The following is a 20,931-nucleotide window of genomic DNA, read 5'->3' as shown; positions in this document are numbered from 1 at the left end:
AAACTTGTAAGTTGAATTTATTATTTAAAAAAAATATATATTTTTTGCGGTTAGCCTGTCTACCTAATTCTACAAATATTTATATATAGGTATATATAAATATTTGAATAGCTCTCCCTATCCCATCAGTAGGTACGTACCTTCACAATATCTAATAGTATAGCATAATGTGTAGACGCATATAGTGTTCTTATTATTCAATCAAATTTATCTTCGTATAAAAATATGTTACATGTTACCTTATTAAATTTTAAAGCTTGTGTTGAATCTAAAGATTCATTTATTTAAAAATAAAACGCCCCTTGATAAACTTAACTAGTCGTAAAGTGACAATGTGTGTTCTAATATAATTGTATTAGGCAATGCTAGGTAGCTCAATATTATTTAAGTTATAGTTTATATTTATGTTATTGGTATATTAGCAATTGTCTATGTATCTGCTAGAACTCATCATAATAAATGTGTGTATATAAGTAGTTAATGTTGTGTAACATGTATTACATTTAAATTATCCTGTTTAAAGACCAATGTTTAGCTTTAAAACGGAATATGTCAACTGTCAAAGCCCTAATTATATATATTATGTTCGCTGCCATTGTCCATTAGACATGGTTTCAAAACTCAATTTTACCCCATAGTGTGATTTAGGTCTATCTTTATCATTAGGTTTGGTGGTGATCTGTTGAAAATATAAATCGAAATAGTCCTTCTTCGACGCAATAAATAATTTAAGTAAGTTTATTTCATAGGTCATCCCAAGAAACAAGTAGAAAAGTTCCTTATCTATCAGATGTCAATTAAATTTATCTTAGAAACGTCAGGTGTTTAAAAAATATTCTGTTCAAAACTTTAATTTAAATGTTGTTAAATGTTAATCTTTGTTATTGAAATGCCATGTTATAAAAGTCAATTAAAGTGAATAGAGAAAAAAAAACATTCTTTACATTTCATTAACGATCGCATGTCAAGTCAATAACTTATTTTTACATTAATCAAAATATGTTCTTGATGAAATCCATTTTCTCTCTGTAGGTTTGTAAATTAATAGGAAAAATAGAATTATTTTTCTTTGTAGAGACGCAATCGCACTGCCTAGAGATTGTAGAGTGCTATTTTGTATTTAACAAGTACAACAATAGGAACAAACATCTTGTACATACGTTCTAGTTAAATAGCTTTATTAAAGCGTTCTACAATAGAGGTCCACAATTGTAAATTGGATTGTTCTATTCATTGCCTGTTTGGTAACTTTACAAGGACTATTATTATTTTAAATGTTTGTTTCATAAAATTTGTTAATTAATCAAATAAATACATTCAATATTATTTTTAATGATTAATGCCAAATGCGTTCTATACGAGTTTAAATAAAATGGCGACCGACAATGACATTAGTAACGCTAACGCCACGTAATTTATAAGTGTTGTAACTGCGCAGAATCTAGTCATTATAATTTAATAATCATTAGCATTTTTAACGCATCTTGTAGATTATATATAAAGACTAGTCACTTGTATTAGCTCTTAAATCTTTGTTATCTCTTCAAAGTTTATTATCTTTAGTACCTTTTTCACAATATTCATGTCTAAATAGGAAAGTATTGCTAGTGTTAGATATGATTATGACACCTTCGGGATAACCAAAGACAATTGAAGGTCTGTCAATGATTATAAAAATAATACAGTGTTGAAAAAAACCAGATGTTTATTTTACTTCCTACTAATGAATGTTTATATTAATAACTCGGTGGCATTGTGTCTGCATCTATTTATACGTCGCGTATTTTTAGCTTTATGTAGTTGCATTATGACGTCATTGAGATGCAGGTATAATGAGAAGTAACCTTTAAAAGCAATATGAAAATTGTGAAATTGGTTATATACTATGATGTAATAGATTTTATAGATATAAGAACAAAGTCCGATGGAAATTTCTTAACGATTCGTAGGGGATGTATTAACACTTCTATTTGTTAAATTTTATACCGTCTTATACTACTCACCTTCACTTACACGACACTTTTAATTACAAGATCGACATGTAGCTTTGGCTTTAATTAGGCTTGGTATGTGTCTGGTTATCCACATATTTACTATAAAGTCTGAATCGTGCAAATAAACCACAAAACTTATTGATTTTTCTCTTATGCAATATAATCACAGTTTTTTGGTTTAATCTAATTTTACTTTAGGGGTAAGAGTCATCCGACGTTATGTCAGTTAATACTTTTTTTTCTATTACCAAAGATGCGGGGTGGAACAGTTAAACAATCAATAACTTTGTTTAAAATAATATGTAGGTACAAATTTTGGAGAATTCTGGCCTTGATTTAGCATGACCTATGTATCGTCGTGTTTGTGGAGCCTAACTCCCAATATAAATATCCAAAGTAATTAATAGTTTTACCGAATGTGGTTAGTGTTAGAAACATTAGTGTGTATAAAGCCTAATACTCTCATTTGTTTAAACTCCTCACCTGTTTGAATTTATTGTTAAATACTGTAAGTAATATGATGTTGAATAAACAATAATATAAAATGTTGCTGTTTTATTCAGGGTTATTAAACTGTTTTTAAAAACCGAAGCCGACTATAAAATAGCGCGCCTGAAATGCAGTCCTCGGTGATACAATTATGTGGATCAGATCAGTTCTGTGTGAACGGATTGTCAAACTCCGAATAGCCAAGGCACAGGTAGCCTTGGGAACATTGACTTAACCGGGCAGCCTGCTCACGCGTCGATGCTGTCGTCCCTGAGGGCGTACCAGAGAATTGGTCTATAGTATGTTTGTTTTTATAAATATAAAATACTAAGTTACCTAGCGAGGCTATGAGATTTTAATATAAACAATAACAATTACAGTGCCTAGATTTATAATAATTCAAATTCAGCCTAGTGCGCGACTTTCAACCCTGACATCGTGGGTAAACCCTGACTGCATCATTAGATTTTTGTTTCTATGTGCGCAATTAACACTTGCTCGCTCAGTAAAGACAAAAATCAGTAATATATTGTGTCAAGTGTGTCAGGTAGAGATACTTGCCTAAAGATAAATTATGAACAGGGAGTCTTTCCCTAGCTCTACAAAGGTCCCACATCATAAATGGCTGTTGAGTGCCGTGTTCAACGGTTGATCGCGTAAGTCCAGTATAAATCAGTAAAGATAAAACCGCGAAATATCAAATGGCGACATATTTTTTAAAACCATTTGCTATTCAATTTTAACGGGCGAGCCTCTAATTATACGTTATATCTCTACATACCGATAACTTTCCTGGCATTAAATTTAATGAAACAATGAATTTTGCTCCGAACTAATTATATTTTGCTCAATGTAGTTTTTACTCAATTATTGTATGTATCCTAGAGGCCTGTGACTTCATCTGTTTCATCCTATATCAAAGTCCTATAGTTAATAATAATCAAAGCAAATAAAATTATAAATAAAAATTGTAAATTATATTATATTTCCCTGGTATTTTTTTCTAGTTCATAGAATTCACCAGTAGTATACAAAGTATCGTATTTGAAGTCTGCTTTAGGTGTCCGATGTCATTGAAAATATCACAAGGATTTGCGATAGTCGAATCATAAGTTTAAGATTTTTTATCGGGTTATGAATTTCAGTTATGTATATTAAATAAAATTGGTAAAATGACTGTATTCGGATGTTTAATTCCCGCGAAAACGGTTCAAAAACAAATATATTTACTTAATTTCGGGTCTGCTTCTAATTATCGAAGTATAACAAGTGTGGCTCTTAAATCCAGTGGAAGAAACAAAACAACAAGTATGTTTATAATTATTTAATTTATTAAGTGCAGTACATTAAACATCGGAGACAATTCAACTTTCAAATTCAGCATGAAGTAACTTATTTTCAACATCAGGAATAGTGAGATCCATATTATCACGAGATGAAATGAAATTGGTCACAGATTCCAGTCATTGTATGGGCTCTCTTTGTCTCCGTTAACCACTCAAACTAAAAATTTAATACTGCTGTATTAATCAATGAATTAAATATTATTTGATTAATAATTAATTAATCCAGCATCAGTCGGGCCTCGCTTATACGTCTGTTAGGTTATTTAATATTGTATGCTTTTTCTAAACGCCATAACACTTTTGTATAGGTGTAAAAAAATTGTGGTGGAATCCAGCCGTATAAGCGAGACCACTCGTCGGCAGTGACGTAGATACCACACGTACATTGACTCGTGCGCATCTTTTTGCCGACACAAACACACTATTAAAAATAAAAGTTAAAACACTCTTGTATTTACAAAACTCCTGCAGTTAAAATATACGATACAATTGTACCGAAGTCCGTCGCGTCCGACATATTTGCAATGTTAACGAAAGTGTGAAAAAATAATGAGTCTACTATGGGACGCGCCGGTATATTCTCTTAAGTCCTATGCTATTTTTTTGTTTTTTTTTTTACACTTTTTCGCATTTTAATACAAGAAACCTATTATATTATTAGTTAATAACCTTTCGATATCCATCTAGAGCATTCAGCGAACACCTTATTTTTCGCAATCTCGGTTAGAGTTGAGATGTGAGAGAAGCAAAACATTGAGATTGTCAAATTTTATTGGTGTTTAACAGTCGACTGAAACAATCCGAATTTGATATCGCCCGCGAGCACACGTATTAATCCACAAGTCAAATGTAGGAGCTGCCCGATATGACAGTACTTTAAGTAGCCCTTATATTTGACACTGAAGTAATTAATTAAACAGCTTATAATTTTATTTTACAAGCCCATCTCGTTAGGCATCGCTAAATGAATATTCCTAATTTTTATTTACATTATAATTTGTTAATTACAGTATCATAATCGCTCGCGACCGTTACCACGTACTAAAATTCAATAAACACTAGCTAATAAGGATAAAACTAACATTCAAGAATTATCGAACTATCAATTAATTAATAGCCCCCGCCGCACGTCAGTCGCACGACATTGTTTTTGCGTTCAGTCCAAAAGCGAGTCGTGCGCTCGTGAGAATAGGGGCCCAACGTTTATACATGTCAATGAATATAAAAATCGATGGACTAATAAGTTTCTAAATAATAAATGTTACAAAAAACATAAGAAATATTCACGGACAGGTTAAATCACTGAAGCTAAATACGGGACCGTAATCACTATACTATTTAAATTAAAGGCCTCAATAAAAAATAATAGTGTTCATTGGCGGTTATTCCCGCACAAATCCACTCGTGTTCCTTAGGGCACGATCACCACGCGTTCGTTAATAGAACTAGACGGCCGTTAGCTACAGATTGGCCATTATAGGCACTGACGATCCAACTGTTATTGCGCATCACTAGTTCAAATATGACCCGACATCGCGCTATCTTCAGTCGGAGGCTGTTAAATTTTACGGCTTAATTAAATACCAGGGCGTACGTTAGTACGTTATTAGTCACCACGGACTAATATTTTCATAGGAAAACATCATAACCATGGTAACAAATTTTTATTTTATTTTTGTGACACATCTGGTCATTTGTGTTTGAAATCAGAAGCAGTAATACTGCACTGGTCAAATTTAGCCAATTGTAGCTAACGGGCTCGATACGCAACACTTTAATTCGCACTTCAATATCGTCGCATCGATGCAACACTACGCCGGCAGCGTACACACGGCACGTCACACCACGTGACAGCTGACAGCTGACACACGTCGCAAGACGCTATCGGGCTCGCTTCCTCGCCGGGCCGCCTGCCGCTGCCGAACGTTGTAATCTCTTTCACTGAAATGGAAATTTAAAAAATTATGATATAATATCGCAAACACTGACACTTAATTATTAACTTTTCTACAGTGAAATATGAATACTTATGATTCCCTATGAAACGCTAATTATTTCGAATTAAGCCTACAATGATATATTTAATTTATTCTAACATCATATTTAATATGAAATAATTTAATATAGCTTCGTTCAAAAGTAACTGAAATATCACAAACATACCAAGAATGAAATAATTTTAAATAAAAAACGTATTATTACTCCTAACTAAACGCGTCTAAACCGTTATACTATTTATGTTTGTACAAACTCTACTAAAAATCATAAACAATTACCATTTCATTTCGAATCGTCCTCTGATAACATATTTACATAATTGAAATATAAAGATTCATCATAATATTTACTCAATTTATACAAAATTCACAATATTCTAATTATAATAATTGACACATTTCTATGTTTTAGAAACCACTGTCTCTTTTGTAATTTATTCAATTTTTTCCTATTTTATTCAGACTATCGAAACATTAGTGCAATAATCTATGCATTTTTTTAAATACAAATAAACAAAATTTGACTATAAATTTTTGACAGGACATACTAATGCAGACTTGCGCATAGTTTTTAAAGGTATAAAAAATAATAATTAGTTTAATCCCAAATATAGTGAGAATAAAAAAACTATTTTTAACTTAATAAATAAATTTAACAGGCACCGCAACACAAACATTGAACTTTATATATTTAAACCTATATCAGTAAATTTTACAGTTGTTTAATAATGCAAAGTAAACATGTAAAAATTAGATAAGGTGGAAAAAAAGTTCTTAAGTATTTTTATTAATTCAAAGATGAAGGGAACTTATGGAAAATCGCAAGAATTTCGCACTTATAAATTGTACACCAAATATGAAAAAACTTTTAAGATATGGCAGTTAGTTTTAACTTCAACTGGCTCCCGGATTGATGGCCCTTTACTTGCTTAGCTTTCGTGTCTTGCACCGACTTTACCTAGAAATCATGTAAGGACTTGTATTGGGTCTGCACTCTCATCGCGAACAATACGTAAAATCGAAACCTAGCCAAGATCTTCGTAGGCGTATTTTTACACTACTTGAATAGCGAAGCCTATTTCTATATTAATAAGTATTATTTGTACTATAAAATTCTAAGCGCATGGACATCAAGTAAAAATTGACAATGGCTACCTGCTTTAAACTTTCAATACCAATACGATTCCTACGTTTTTGTGTGAAATTTAGTTCTCTGCATATCCGTAGCATTGATAGCATTGCTATTGTGCGTTACAGACTCCTACCAGCCCTGGGCACTTAGCCAAAGATATATTAAAGCTACGTGTCAAATGCGAATGTAAAGGAGTACGTTAGATGTTCATATGTATGTGACATTGTTGGGATTTCATATTTTAGTAATAATATTCTGCTGCAGAAACAACGGGCCACGTAAGGAAATTTACGTTCCGACCTCAGAAGGTCGATTATTTTTAAATTAATATGAGTGAAGTGAAAATAATCTTGTATTTATTACCCACCACTTATTATTGTTTGGCAGTATACGTAGGTTTTAAAAAACTCATTAAAAAAAAATTAATTAACTGAAATCGGCCTTAGAACGCAAATTTCCTTAGGTGCCCGTTTTCTTGCAAGAGTTTATAATATTGCAAGCACGTGTTAGTAAGTATATATAGGTTTGTCCACAAATTTCTCGAAAACCAAAAGTCAAATTAATGACGATCATTTGATGATGACCAGTCCATGTCATCAAAATAGCTTTAGTAGTTTTCTAGATATGGACAGGTATTCATTTCTAGAGGGGACATATAGGTACCTATATAGATAATGTTGCCAGGTGTTTCGAGGTCGGTTTAATTTTTCTAAATGACTTTTATTTTACATCGCTAATGGGCGGCGGCTGTGGATGCGGCGCTGGCTGGCGTCGCTGCACAGAGGGCGAGCGTCGGTCGGGCGCTGCGCCAGCGGCCGCCCCGAGGGTGGCAGACTCGTTGTGCTGCTTGCGCTGGCGCAGCACGGTCCAGTCGAACGTGTAGTCGTACTGGTAGCTCATCGTGCGGAACAGGATACGGAACAACTGAAATTCACAACGGAATTTTTTATATTAATACTTCTTTATACGTCAGACATAATATAAATGGTTAATAATACGCAGTATTTTAATATATAGCAGATCATTTTTATAACTAAAATAAAGACTTTGGATTGATTTACTTATTCTTAATATTCTTCTAGAAAACACTTAGGGCAAAACTTACAATTCATTGAAATAATGAACAACCAAATCTAACCTACGAAAGATGCAAGACGGAAAATCCCAAACAGTAGAAATTATAGAAAACATCGCAAGGAAAAGTCATACCTCAACCTAAGTTAGGATGATCACTTATTTGTCTTAAATATCCACGATCCAAAAGGATGGAACATTAATTTTCTAATGTAGCAACTCACCTGTCTCAAATACATATAGTCGGGAGACTCCTCGAAGGTGAGACCGCGGCAGTAGTTCAAGTACATCGCGAACTCCGCTGGGAAGCCCTGCATACATTTATAATTATACACATTTATGAAAACAATTATTATTGCGTAAGTTGTATAATCTCACTCTCAGTAGTTATGCTGAAGCCGCTAAGCCGATGATACTCTATATAAACAGGAATCATTTAAAAAAAAGTATGTTACGACATTCAGAATAGTACACATGTATGTTATAATGAAACACAATCATTTAGGTGGATATATAAGTTCCGTATTTTTATTTCTCATTTACTTTATTTATTAAATTTCCTGTCATAACCTTAAAATCTTTTTTTTTTTAAGAATATTAAAGTTATAATGTACTAAATGTTTTTAATTATATGATGTATTGTAGGAAATGCCTGAAATCTTTCACAATTCCAAAATTACTGACTTCAACTAGGTACTTGAAATGTAGCGGTGACGTCATTTAAGGATTTGCATAACCCGTTATGAGTAACCAATATAATATTGGTTACTTATAATTTCATCATATTTGGGTCAAAGTCTGCACTAAAACAATAAATTATGACACAAAATAGTAACTAATTAATAGCGACGAGGGCAAAGATTAACATACAGTTAAAATATGTCGTCATGTAAATAACTACATTTTGCTTTGAAAAAACGGTATTTTATTCCTATATTTGTGAGAAAGTTCAACAGCAAATGAATGAAATATATTGGGAACAATCTGCTGTACAATGTGATTGGATTCAATCACATTGTACAGCAGCGCCTCCGTGGCTTTTTGGTTAATTAATGCGGATTCGATTTCCGGAAAAAATAAACACCTGCTTGCATTAAAAAACAAGAAAACACGAGAAAGTGTCTGTCTACATGCCAGAGTGAACACGGGACTACAAATATATACTGTACCTTGCAAAGCACCTCGACGGGGGTAGACATCTTCTTCTCACTGATACGCTCGTACTTCTGCTTCTTGGTGATGGCCTTGAGACCTTGCCACGGCAGCGATCCTCTGTAACACAATTACTTGAATCTTCTTTCTCTAGAGTTATATCTTCAAAATGCCAGTACCAATTGTATTTGACACATTTTAAAGAAAATTCTACTTAAATACTAAGCTACTAATGATAAAGAACACTGGCGTTTCAAAAAAAATAATGTCGAACGCACAATCTAACAACTATAATGTAAATTCTTCTATCATTTCTATAATTAAACGAAATACGTACAAATTAGATGATAGAATCTGAAATAGATTACTTTCATACATTGTCTTTTGAGTATAGCTCCTTCAATGCGTAATACCTGGTGCTCTCACCAAAATTCCACTTGACTAATATAGTTAGAAGTGAAATGTCGATTTTGATTTATAACTTAGAGTTTCTTTCTTTTATAATCGATCGTGTAAGGCAATAAAAAATAAATCAATGGTGCTACAACCGTTTTAGGTCTGGGCCTCAGATGTCTGTTTCATGTCAATAGGCAAGTAGGTAAACAGCCTCCTGTGATTGAAACACACGCCAACTTTTTGGGTCTAAGACATGTCGGTTTCCTCACGATGTTTTTCTTCACCGTTCGAGCGAATGTTGAATGCGTACATAGAAAGAAACTCCATTGGTGCACAGTCGTGGATCGAACCCACGACCTCAGGTATAACAATCGCACGCTGCAGCCAGTAGGCCAACACTGCTCTGCGTAGTGTAAGAGCCTTCCGGCCTCTTGCGTGTAAACTCGGAATAAAAATCACAAACCTATTAAAGTACATAAGAACGTAGCCAAGCGACTCCATGTCGTCCCGCCGCGACTGCTCAATGCCAAGATGCGCGTTGATTGATGCGTACCGAGCAGTACCTGTACGAAATTATTATTATAATGAGCTAGCACTTCATGTGTGAAAATGGTAGAATAGATATTTTTCACATAACGTTAATCTTAATGACTATTATGTGTGGACTCTTTGGTGTATCTTTTAAAGAACAGTGACATTCACAATAGGAATACAAGAAATAAGGGAAAACTTTTCCAGCCATCTTACAGGTTACAGAAAATAAATACTTCATTTATGGGCCTAAGTATACGCTGCTATAACATGATTCCTAGTGAAATACCTGCCTTAAAACAGATTCAAAACACATTGTAAAGGTTACACACTTAATGATTAGTGATTACTACACAGTTAATGACTACGTAGAAGATAAAAACGCTTGGCAATAGTTCTAATTATTATATTCTTATAATTTGTTTTGTTATCTTTGAAATGTTGTGAATATGTGTGTAATGGTGAATGTGGTAAATCACAGAACAGTTTTTTTTTAATGTAACTTTAATGACGTTGTGGTTTATGAATTTTCCTTTGAATAATAATTGTAATGTAGAGGGAGGGTAAAACTTGCTGAGTTTCTTGCCCGTTCTTCACAGAACAAGGCCTCCTGGTAGTTTTGCGAACGGATGGCGTAGTCTTGCTCTTTCGCGAATTTTGTAAACGTTTTTGACATTCATAAGCATGCCCTAAGACGCATCTAAATTGAATAAACGTGTTTTGATTTGATTGAAACACCCACTGAGCTGATTGTCTTTTGGTTTCGGGTTCGTAGCAATATATCCAGCTTTCATCACCTGTGACGATGTCAAATACAGCATTTCGGTTACCGCCGTTGAACTTATCTAACATTTGGCGACACCAGTCCATGCGAAGGTGTTTCTGGTCATGGAAGTATGAGAAGTCCATCTGGTACAAAGCTTCCTGACGCCTAAATGTTCGTGTAATATTTTTTGAACGACACTATCAACGCCTAGGCTTGCCCGTATCTGCTGATAGATCACTCTCTTCTCTTCCTCTATGATCTATCCTGCGTCGCACAGCACTATGTTATCTTCAGTAGTCGCTGTTAAAGGACGTCCATCACGCGGATCACCATTAAGATTGCTACGTCCACGCGTACACTCGTTAAACCAATTGTAAATAGTGGGGCTTCATTAAAAAATGCTAATCGCAACCTATCATAGCTTTGTTGAGTCCACAAGCCCACAACGAAAGTCATAATAAATCATTGATCGAAAAATTTTTCGCGTGTAACAAGAGTTTTAGATTTGCCGCCAATTCACAAAAACAAATGACAAATGAATGCAATATACTACATTAGGTTGCCAAATAGTCATAAAATTGAAATTCAAAAAAGTTTTCATTAGCAATATTTCTAACTGGCCAGTTCTAAACATTTTCAGTGTTACCCACGTACAAGCAAACAAGGGACATACAGCTCAATTATTATCAGACCATGGTTACCGGATTGGTTTCCATGGTAATAAGCACCAATACGGTGATATCTTTAATCCACGTGTGTAAAGTGCCCTGTAAACGATCAAATTTGCTTGACAAACTTGTTTGTCAAACTTCACGTTTTCATCAAACAATAGCTTAGACGATCAAACCAAATATCTATCAAATTTGTTAAATTTCTAGTAGATTCTCCTTTCGTGACGTGACGTCGCCGTGCCGAGCGATTCAGATGACGCATTTTTGGCATTGACTCTAGCACTGTGTATCAAGACAAAAAAAAGAAGACGATGGAGTCGAGAATGGTTGAAATTAAGAGATAAATATACCCACGAGAATTTGCTACGGGAAATATTGCGTACAGAACCTGAAGACTACGCAAACTTCCTGCGCATGGACCATAAAACTTTTGAAGATTTACTGACTATACTCCATACGGTTTTATTTAATAAATAAAATAAAAGCCTTTTATTTCTTGCTAAAAGATATACAAAATAATATAGGTTTACTAAAAAGAAATAGGTTTACAAAAAATCAGGATAAACAGATATGAAATGCAACATAAATTCTTTGTTAGTAATATTGACACTCATATTGTCACTGAGCGTAGCGTCCTCCTTGATGTCAATATAACGAGTGAGATCTTGTTTCAAACTCGACATCAATCCAGATTTTCATCAAACACGACAAACACGTAGAATGTTTGACAAACGCGTCAATCACAGCAGTACACTATCAAATAATTTGACAAACACGTAAAATTTGACAAACAATTTGATCGTTTACAGGGCACTTTATATGTTTTATGGTGTTTGTCAAAATTTTGCCTAAATATAGATATCTATGTTTTGCAAGACCAGCGTAGTGTTCATTAAAAAAAGGATTAATATAATAGTTGAATAAAAAATAAAAAATACATCTAGTGAGATGTGAGATTATCACGATTTTTTTGCAAGTTCTTATACTGTAAATTTTTTAATATGATCCAACGTTTATTAGTAGAGCAAGTGAAGTACCGGCTCCATGTCTCCTCACATACATTCATGATAGGTAATTCATTTATTAGGTGCGTACATACAATCACATTAAACGCCTTTCTAAAGAAAGGATTATAAAAACCCAATTTCACGGTTAGTTCGCTGAAATTTGGGGCCATGTGACTCACCATTGCGAACATTTAAATGTTACGTAACACAAATTAGAAATCTCCTTACGTATTGCTTCACACGAAACCAACCTTGTATTCTCATTGTAATAGTATGATTTTATTTTGTATTTAGTTTCCCGCGACTTCGTATATTTAGGTTACATGTATCTAAGTCAGGTCCAAAACATGAAGAATATTTTGATACATTACTTGGCAACTCCGTCATGTTCCAATATCATTCAAAAAATCGAAATACTTGATAAGATTATTTATTCGTAATTAATCTTATTTTTATATTATTTAGAGACAAAGTTCTTTCAGTTAATAATAACCATTTTTGTCATAAACATCAAAAACTACTAAAGCTATACATCTTCGAACAAACTGGAAAGATTCTACTGTTGTAAGTGAAACCGCCGCTCACGGACACTTACAATCCTTCTGGCGTTGCCAGAATTAGTACGCTTGATTTTCTTAAAGGAAGCTAAATCGTATTGGTTTAGAAATATGTACTTAATTGGTCAGCTGGTTCCATATTGGTCAATGTCATTGAGGCAAGTAGGTGATGATTACATGTCTTAATTATTTTCCGGCTAGAATTTACCTAGTATCTTATCCCTAAACAATGAACAAATCACAATATCCAGGAAAATATAAAGATACGTAGAAACGCTACGTGTGTGGCATTCAAGCTTGTGAACCAACTCAATGTACACAACAATTTCAGCCGTGGATGTACCATCTTTTGAACAAGAACAAATTTGATTTTGGAATAAATTTATAAAATAAATTTTACCACAGCGTTACGTGTAGACAATAATATTAATTTTGACTTAAATATAAAACCATTGAATGATAGTGAATCAATAATAAATGATTAAACGATAGCGAAGATAAGGGGGGGTTGAGAATGTAAAACGATTTTGCGCTCCGTTTGAAAGTGATTGGTCAACAATATCTGTAGTTTACGTCCGTTTGACTAATCACAGTTCTTGCGTTTTTTGTACACTCATACCCTCTAAGGACAGCAATTTACAAAATCAATGAAGGTGAAGTCATATACGTTTATGCTGTTATAGCTCATACTATATAAAATAACATAATAACAATAGCAGCTTCATCAAATTATTATTTCAAAAATTAAATTAAACTTACCGGTGAGGTTCTTATCCTCGCGATATGAAATGTGAGAGCGTGTGCGCAGATCTCGGTACTTTTTGGCAAGACCGAAGTCGATCATATAGAGCTTGTTGCAGTGTCGTCCGATGCCCATAAGAAAGTTATCCGGCTTTATGTCGCGGTGAATAAAACACTTGCAGTGGATGAACTCCACACGACCCAGCATTTGATCTGTTGATCAAGTTGTAGACATGATTTAATTGTAACATGGTGAGCAGCCCCAGATATAGGGGATGGTTACCGGGGCTACAGCCTCGGGGTCTCTACCAGAGACAATAGACTTAGAAAAAATCAGTATAGTAAACGCTAAACAAGTTTTCCTTCGATATGTTTTTTCGCGTTTTACTTTGTACAAACATGATTATATTAAATATTAACATCGATCTATATTTGTTCACTTCAGAGACATTCAGAAAAATATCAAAATCTCAAATGGCCCTGATGAGCACATGCAGTTTACTACATAGCTTGAGGGAGTATCCCAATGGCTCTATGGCTGAGTGGAATGGTCTCGCCCGCAGCTTCGCAGGTTGTGTGTCTCAATTCTTTATTTTTGTTCTTTCAATTATATACATGTAATTTACATAAGCATAAAATGGTTTTCTGCAAAGTAACGCCTGGTTCAATTAATTACCAAACATATTTGATCAACAAATAAAAAATAATTGATTTTTATTACAATAATTTGGAGTCACACCGCTAAATTCAGCAGTGATGGTGAGGTCAAACGTTACTATCAATTTATACAATATTCTTTTCACTCGCTGTTTGAATGTTTTGCAGAAGCTGTGTCTGTCAGGGAGTTATTCCTTCGTACTACAGAAGGAATATCTCGCTAAAGACTAAGTGCATACTTCGTTGAAATAACATTAAGATAAAACCTCCTCCTTATGGTACTACAGAATGACACATTTCAAACTATAAAGCGGAAGAGTAACTATAACTTAAATTTTCATTTATTAAAAAACTAGCCGTTTCGCGCCCGCTTTGCTGGACGAATTAAAATAAATTTTATGTTTCATTATTTAATTTTTTTTCATATTTTTATTATTCTTCTTTTTAACTTCCCGCTAAGAAAATTGAAATATTTCGAAAATCGAGTTTTTGACAGATGTTGACGTTTTCACGTTCTAGGAAGTCCGTATACATAAATTTTCATAAAAGTAAAACAGCAATAAAAAAATGAAGGAACGTTGGAATTAATAAAAAATAAAGAAAGAAGAAATAAAAAATAAATAGCCATAAACCATCTAGGAAAAATTTCGCATCGAATGGTGGTAGTTTCATGTCGATACGATCAGTGGTTTAAGCGTGAAAGAGCCTCAAACGAACACCATTTTCTTTTTATATATATATATATATATATATAGATACTTTGATCTTCCCATAAAAACGTTTAGAAAAATGTAAATGTTTTATAGATAAGAAAATGTCAGCAGTTAAGTTATAATAATAGTTGAGAGTTTTAAGAAGTATGATTTAGTTGCATAATAAAAAACCACCGTTAACGATTTTGAAAGGTGATTTGGTCGAGTATCGAGACATGACTTGCATAAAGTAACTGCAGGCCCACTACCAACAAGTGTTGGTAGTGGGCCTGCAGTTACTTTAGAGAACTATAAGTGAATTTGTAAAAGACTATCTAAATACCAATAGAAGACACATAATGCAATAAAATAACAGGATGAAATTAATCAATAAACATATTTTGATATGAATATAGTTTATTTTTATGAAACAAATAAGGGAGTTACCCCTACTACTTTTTTAATCCGAAATAGACATCGTCAATTTCTAAGGTCTGTTACGCTGACATTAATCAAATTGTATGTCGCAAGTTCCCACGTAAAAACACCTGCACAAAATGCAATGTCACCGGAAACCGCTGAGGACACGCTCATGTAACAGTTTTTAGGAATCGTGCTTAAAGGTCGTGGTTACTTTTTTCGACATTTTCTTACTAATTTTAATTTAAAAATTAAATTTGGTGCAAAAACAAAGTAAACTTTTAATGAGTTAGTGAATACCTACGGTCTTATCTAACTCGATCTTAAGAAAATTCTACTATACTAACATGAGGCTAAATTTGTTTGTTTGGTAAATACGCTTATCTCAGGAACTACTGATTCTAGTTAATAAAATTCTATTTGGGTTGGATTGTCCATTTGGCGAGGTAGGCTTTAGGAATTTACACTGGTAAAACTGCAGGGCTAAGGTAGACGTCAATATGTTAAGACAGCCCTGTGGCTATATAATATACTGTTATTAGCCAGATCATCAGGCCAAAAGATTTGAAGACTTGAAATAGGAGATAGATTTATTAAATATTAAACAAAAATATGCACTAACAGCAAATCACTTCCAAAATATGTAAACCTGAGTCATATAAACCTGTGACTATTCATAACAATTTTCTAGCTATCCTTGCCAACAATAAACCCAATTAATAAATTTTTTCAAGTCTTTGAACTGAAGGCCCAAGTTGTATCTCACCTTACCACTGACCCTGAATTCAATACTTTTCAATTTACTAGTCAATAAAAAAATTATATTATATTTTAAAAATTATTTTTTTATATAAAAATATTTGTTGTAAAATTTTGAAATTGTTTGTGTTTTGATGCAAAACCAATGATTTTTAAATACAATAAAAAAAATATTATTATGAAAAAGTCTTTACATTACAGGACCAAATCAATAGTTATTAAGTAGATTTGTGTGTAAAGTGGTCTTGTGAAATGCAGTCAAAATAGGATAGTTAAATTTTGACAAATGTATGGAAAATAAAACCCACCTGCTAACATGAGAACAGTCTTGATAGTAAACTGCCGTGAGCAGAAGTTAAAGAGGTCCTCAAGTGAGGGACCCAGTAAGTCCATCACTAGAATGTTGTGGTCCCGCTCGAATCCAAACCATCTGTAAGACAATTCTCATGAGTTAAAGAGTTATGTTTACTGGCTTTGTTAATAATTAACAATGAAAACTGCCAGGACCTGAAATGAACTTACCATCTAGAAACTAGTAGACTATAGGCCAATCTTGCAACATTTAGATATTTGTGAGTAAATGATTTCAAAAAACAAAGCATAATAAAAATTTCACCTTATATGTGGTATTCCAACACCGCCTTGGAGCATCTTATACACTCTACTCTCATATAACAGCTGTGGGTGCCGAGCCTTTATGCTCTCCACCTTCACTGCTACCTCCTACAAAAAGAACATTTTTTAAAATGAATTTACCTTTATAACTAAGAGTAATAAAACAGTAGAATTGACACTTATACTCAATAACCAATGTGCCCAAGGCTATTTCTAATCATAATCTTATATAAATTGATGTGTCATTAAATAATTCCCTGCTAGCACTAATCACTTTTATAACATGGCTTACCAAATAAAAAAGGACTGACATTAGGAAAGTACCATAATTTTAATCAGTTACACAATACCACATATTGGTACACCACGCTTGGTTTAAAATCATTATTTGGGTTTCTGTACATACATTATTTCAAACTCTTTGGTTGAATAGCAATAATTTTCATAATATGCAATAAATAATACCAAGTACACCTTGGTAGCAAATTAGACTAAATATTTAAGTAGCTATAAACATGTTATGATGTGTGTATATGCAAGTATAAATGAAGATTTTATTATAATTTTAAATATCTTAAAAGATCTTCTCTTTATGAAGGCTAATAAACAGCTAAAACACTGCATAAGCAAATTTTTAATGCATCAAATTCTAGAAGCTACAAGTTATAACTCAAAGCATTTTTAATTTAGATCTTCATCACAGCTGATAATGAAATTTTTGTATATTGAAACTCTTAAACGGTCAGCAATTACTTCATTAACAAAATCAAACTTAAGAAACTATCAACTACATAATATGGACAATATGCAATTAATTACACAAGAATCAAGTCCTTGAATATGTTCTGCCATGTATGAATGAATCCAAATATGAGACCTTATAAGTAATATTTGTTTACAATATTTTAAATTAAATAAATAAAAGTTAAAATATATGAAGATTTGATATTTATAGATTTCATTTATATATGTGAAACAATACACTTGATAACTGAGTTTTGTTTCCTAGCAGCTGCTAAGTTGTTACTAATTTAAATATGACCTAAATTATAGTAAACTTGTATTTTGAAACTGAGAATAAAAACAATATGCTACTGCTAAGAACTACTTGCTACGTAATTTAAACCAGTTTGATTTTCTGTAATAAGCAGTTATTGGATATTCTGTATGACCTACTAATTTATATGGATACTATTTTTACAATCAATAAAGGGACAAACAAATATAAATATTTAATGAACAAGAAAATCCGACGCGCCATTAGCAAATGGGCTTTATCTGCTCTGAATTCTATGCACACAAATAGACAAATGATTAACATCTGTAGTGATATTTCTTCTCATGTTACGACAAAGACAATCAATCGACGATCAAGGTGGAAAAAGCCATCTAAAGACACCAGTTACGACAATGATTTGACTTTATCGATAGGTTGAATGAGAATATCATTCTTTACAAACTAATAAAACCTATAACAGGAGAAATCATCGCGTACAACAGGATTTAAAATGAAGTAAGGTGTCGTAATGTAGACTTAACAATGGCATATAGGGTCAGTGTATAAGAAATTACCTCTCCGTCTGAAATGCATATCGCCAAGAAGATATCCCCAAAGCTCCCGCCGCCAATTTTGCGGACGAGGTTGAATTTATCAGCTATTACTAAATGTTTTCTGGTTATCAACATGCGTTCGAACATCGCCATTTTCTCCTGCCTTCATCACTCGCTGTCACGAACTTATAATAAATTTCTTCGCACTAACACGAAATATCACAAATACACGTTTCAATTTTGTCTTTAGTCTTGATTAAAACACAAATCACTTTAAATAAGCTACGCTATTCCTATAAAATTCATTTTGAGGCGATTAGTAAAAAGGTGTCGTCAGCTTATTTTACGTGACGTCACAATGGCAGTGATGCCACATTTAAAAATCGACCATAAAGAAAATCATTCCTACCAATTCTACAGACCGCTACCAAATATTTCCTACTAATTCTTTTGACGACGCACATGTAAGTTTTAAAGAGTTTCCGTTTTTACAAATAAGTTTGAATGTTAAATCATTTAATAAATGAATGAAAAACATGACATCTACGTGTAGTATTTTTTTTATGACAACCTTTTAGAAAACTTGAAGTAAAATGAGCGAATGATTTTCATATTCACAACCTAAAATAGTAGTACATTAAAACTGGCAACACTGCTATTATTTTAACCGTGCCAACAACAACACAGATGGCGGTATTTACAAATATGCTAAGGGTGTAGTTTTAACTGATTAGCCGTATTATTTAATACATTATAATTAAATGTTTGGTATATTTGTTAAAAAAAAATTCAAATTTTTAATTTTCTTAAGTTAAAAAAATAAAGTGATATAATAAAGGAGTATGACTAGTATATTTTCATTTTGAAGTATGTTGTCAATAAAAATAATAATGAGTTTGAATTGTATTTCATAACCATGTAAATAATATAGTCTACAACATATCTAATACTTATCAGTTTATATGTTGTTTCTGTTGCATTTTTGTACCCTGTAATAGTTCTAAATACTAATGATTGGCCATATCATGAAGTGGCCAGACAGTAATTGAAATATTTTTAAATATTCAATAAATCTTTTAAAAAAAATAGTTGACATTCCATGAAATGGCCAATTCTAAGTTCTTGCAACACATATACATACACTAAACTAGCTCCCCATATAACTTATGCCCGCTGGGACATACTCATTCTCATTATCTATTTGATTCATAAGAGGGAAAGTAAACAAGTTCAAATCTTTTTTCAAATATAAATAATGTGACATTTAACTTAAATTGCTAACAGTTTTTTGATAATCATATTTATTTTATTTAAATGAAACAAAATGATTTACAATTTTTTGCTTTAGTAATTGCAGGAAAGTAGAAAACATAGAAATTGAATTCTCTACACAAATTTATACTCTCTTTTAATAGAAGCATTAATTAAATAACATTTAATTGTACCTGCTGAATAGTTTTACTTAGTACTCTTAATACATTTAATTTAATATGGTATGGTAATGATATCATGTAGAAAACTGTTTTGTAAGATCTAAATTCTATCTTATCTTTGATTACTCATGAGTAATCATTTAATTAAAATAATTTATTTAAGGTGATTTAATTGAAATACCAATAATTGAGAAAGATGTTATCTAAATTTATGAGTTACAAGGTACTTAAGAAATACACCAAATATTTGTATTTTGAACCATGCCCATACATCATTTTGCAATTCCTCAGGAATTGCATAAAAAAACCTCAAACCAGATATCTCTCATACATAAATAAAGTTGTAAGCAATAAGTGCTCTCGAGATTAAACGCATAAGACAAACATTGCAAAATTTATCACTCACCTCGCCATTTCCAATGTTTATTCCCAAATAGATATCACCAAAAGAACCACCACCTATTCTTCTATTTATCCTATATTTTCCAGCAACAAGACAGTCTGCATGTGCATATAATCGCATAAACGACATTTTTATTATCTTTAATTAAAATTAAAAAAAAAAAGTAGTGGCTGGGATCACTATTATAGTTAATTTTGACGCGTTAACATTTCTTGCTAAAAAATTAGATTTATATAGTATTAAAAACCAATATATTGAAAATATGGAAAAATAAAATATGACAGATTGTACAAATTCCTTTCAACTAATCAAATTGTTATTTACTAAAATACTATCAGTTGTCATCTGTCAAGTTACAGAAATGAAAGTGTTGCTGACAAAAAAAATCTGCATAGACTCATAGAATAATAATTCCGAAAATAAGATGACGATATATGAAAAGTTTAATAATGAAAACATAAAGCATTATTTAGAAGCGATACTATTGTAGAAAACTGTGTCCCACTGGGAGTTTTCTACTACTTGTTCCTGATATAGTAGACCTGTTA

General features: G+C 32.5%; 1 protein-coding gene across 4 annotated transcripts; it reads right to left on the bottom strand.

The window, feature by feature from the left end:
- Positions 1–3,792: 3,792 nt before the first annotated feature.
- Positions 3,793–20,680, bottom strand: LOC125054323 (casein kinase I-like). Of its 4 annotated transcripts, none has more exons than XR_007117696.1 (9): positions 18,569–18,929; positions 16,998–17,104; positions 16,690–16,811; positions 13,872–14,066; positions 10,044–10,143; positions 9,202–9,304; positions 8,257–8,343; positions 7,622–7,882; positions 3,793–5,770 (listed from the first exon to the last, which is right to left on the bottom strand). XR_007117696.1 is itself a non-coding variant. In XM_047656129.1 (9 exons), exons 1-9 carry the CDS (start codon positions 18,698–18,700, stop codon positions 5,768–5,770), a joined length of 1,044 nt encoding a protein of 347 aa, XP_047512085.1. In that variant the 5' UTR covers positions 18,701–18,929; the 3' UTR covers positions 3,793–5,767. The 4 variants fall into 4 exon arrangements, 3 of the variants coding, with proteins under 3 accessions (XP_047512085.1, XP_047512084.1, XP_047512083.1); XM_047656129.1 differs by having other exon boundaries at positions 7,688–7,882; XM_047656128.1 differs by lacking the exons at positions 3,793–5,770; positions 18,569–18,929 and adding exons at positions 6,168–6,784; positions 20,387–20,680 and having other exon boundaries at positions 7,688–7,882.
- Between the last annotated feature and the right edge of the window lie 251 nt (positions 20,681–20,931).

This window comes from Pieris napi, chromosome 12 (genome assembly GCF_905475465.1).
Source record: "Pieris napi chromosome 12, ilPieNapi1.2, whole genome shotgun sequence".
Taxonomy (NCBI): Eukaryota; Metazoa; Arthropoda; class Insecta; order Lepidoptera; family Pieridae; genus Pieris; species Pieris napi.
The sequence above is the reverse complement of the archived record's forward strand: the minus strand, read 5'-3'. Positions and strand labels throughout refer to the sequence as shown.

What these genes read in the sequence shown, in the direction of transcription:
- LOC125054323 (XM_047656127.1), bottom strand. Translation starts at nt 18,700, where the DNA reads ATGGCGATGTTCGAACGCATGTTGATAACCAGAAAACATTTAGTAATA. An exon ending in GACTGTTCTCATGTTAGCAG is followed by an intron (nt 14,067 to 16,689) that starts GTGGGTTTTATT and finishes CTTGATCAACAG; the next exon opens with ATCAAATGCTGGGTCGTGTG. An exon ending in AGCCGCCGCCCATTAGCGAT is followed by an intron (nt 6,785 to 7,687) that starts GTAAAATAAAAG and finishes CATGATTTCTAG; the next exon opens with GTAAAGTCGGTGCAAGACAC.